This window comes from Calidris pugnax, unplaced genomic scaffold, assembly GCF_001431845.1.
Source record: "Calidris pugnax isolate Ruff unplaced genomic scaffold, ASM143184v1 scaffold107, whole genome shotgun sequence".
NCBI classification, from domain to species: Eukaryota; Metazoa; Chordata; class Aves; order Charadriiformes; family Scolopacidae; genus Calidris; species Calidris pugnax.
The window spans coordinates 3,533,026-3,534,737 of record NW_015090901.1 but is presented as its reverse complement, the minus strand read 5'-3'; the positions used below and the strand labels follow the sequence as shown (position 1 = coordinate 3,534,737).

The 1,712-nt window shown below is 68.2% G+C and overlaps 2 protein-coding genes across 2 annotated transcripts in view; both read right to left on the bottom strand.

Moving 5' to 3' along the window:
* AGBL2 (ATP/GTP binding protein-like 2) overlaps nucleotides 1-926 on the bottom strand; it is a 3,283-nt gene extending 2,357 nt beyond the window's left edge. The window contains exons 1-3 of the mRNA XM_014948784.1: nucleotides 797-926; nucleotides 233-409; nucleotides 29-136 (exon numbers count right to left, since the gene is read on the bottom strand). Of these exons, the coding sequence (XP_014804270.1) occupies nucleotides 29-136; nucleotides 233-409; nucleotides 797-926 (415 nt within the window). The remainder of the gene's footprint in view (nucleotides 1-28; nucleotides 137-232; nucleotides 410-796) is intronic.
* A 239-nt stretch (nucleotides 927-1,165) lies between these two features.
* Nucleotides 1,166-1,712, bottom strand: part of FNBP4 (formin binding protein 4) — a 17,143-nt gene continuing 16,596 nt past the window's right edge. The window contains exons 18-19 of the mRNA XM_014948783.1: nucleotides 1,521-1,678; nucleotides 1,166-1,428 (exon numbers count right to left, since the gene is read on the bottom strand). Of these exons, the coding sequence (XP_014804269.1) occupies nucleotides 1,338-1,428; nucleotides 1,521-1,678 (249 nt within the window). The 3' untranslated portion in view covers nucleotides 1,166-1,337. The remainder of the gene's footprint in view (nucleotides 1,429-1,520; nucleotides 1,679-1,712) is intronic.

Genomic DNA, 1,712 nt, shown 5'->3' with positions numbered 1-1,712 from the left:
CCGGGGGGGGCTGCCTGCTCCCCCCTACCTGGGCTGAGGTGGTAGACGACGGTGCCCTGCTCCTCGCTGAGGGTGGCCGGGGGCCAGTCGTGGCCCGTGGGCTGGCAGAAGGGCTCCGGTTCAGGGGGGACCCACTCTGGAGGGGGGGACACACACAGAGATGGGCAGTGTGGGCACGAGGGAGGTCTGGCAGGGGGGTGAGGGGGGGGCAATGGCCGCAGCGCTCCCTCACCGATGTGCTCGATGGGCTCCTTGATGACTTCGCACTCGACGGGCCAGCGGGGAGCTGGGGGGGGTCTCCCCGCCGAGGGGAGGGCAAAGAGAGCCTGTGGCCCCCCCAGGGACCCGCGGTGCCGCCCCGAGGGGACCGGCGTGACGCGGTGGGAGGCCGGCTCCAGCACCCCTGGGGCTGCAGGGGGAGCGGGAGGGACTGGGGGGAGCCCTGGGAGGGAAGGTTGGGGTGGGGACACCCCCCAGAACCACCCGCCACCCCCAGGGGAGGGAGAAGCCCCCCCTCCCTGTGCTCTCCAGGCTGCTGGGAGGCCCCCCCACCAGTGCTGGGGGGGTACGGGGGGGGAAATGGGGTCTCACTCACGGCTCAGCTCCTGCCCAGGACCCCGCAAGGAGCCGGGGGGGGCGCTGCCTGTGCTGGGGGTGTTTGTGGGGTGCTGCTCCGAGGGCCCCCCCGGGGCCGCTGGGCTCTTCTGCCCACCCGTCTTCTGGCCTTGGGGAGAGCAGCGCTGCAGCCCGAGGGGCCGGGGGGACCAGGGGCCGCGTCCCTGGGGCCGGCGCTCACCTCGGAAGTAGCCGTAGAAGCGCAGGTGGCTGCGCATGAAGCTGTCGTAGGGCTCGGGGACCGGCCCTGCGCCAAACCCCCCCGGTGCCCCCTCTCCGGGCCCGGCAGGGGGGTGCCCCGAGGGCCTCATGGCTGCCCGGGCTCCGGCACGATCCCCTCTCCGGTCCCCGCGGTGCCAGGGAGCCGGGGGACGCGGTCGCTGAGCGACCAGGGAGGGCCGGGGCGGGCCCGGAAAGGAGCCAGAGGGATTTCGTCATCCTGGCAGAGGCCCAGGGCAGTGTGGCCACCAAGAGTCCCCAGGGCACTAGCCTGAGCCAGGGCCACCCCACAGCAGGGACAGGGACAGCCCCAGCTCAACCAGACCACGCGTCCCAAAGCGCTACCGTTTATTGGACAATGTGGGTGAGGGGTGAAGGGGCTGGGAACTGTACATCTGTAAAAAAAACCAAAACCAACGACGACAACAAAAAAAATAAAACAACCGACTGAAAAAAAAATAAAAACCCAACAAAAAAAAAAAAAAAGAAGAGTGTGGCGTGTCTCATGTGCTGGAGGCGGTTTTCCTCCGCTTCAGCCGCGCTCGCCAGTCCTCGGGCAGCGCCTCGAAGTTGGCGTTCCTCTCGGCCATGCCACTGTGGGGACAAAGGAAGGGAGGGTCAGAGGGTGGGTAGCAGGAGGTGACAGTCCCCACCGACCCCCCCCGGGGCCAGGGAAGGGTCCCCACCTCATCAGCTGCTGCTGCTTCCACTCCTCGATGCGCCGCTGGGCAGTGGTCTCCCGGTCCTCCTCGCTGGAGCTGGAGTTCTCCTCCTCGTCCAGCTCCCGCTGGATGCTCTGCCACTTCTTCACCAGCGACGGCATCTTCGTCTTCCCCTTCTTGCCCTGCGCCACCACGGCAAAAAAAACCAACAAAAAA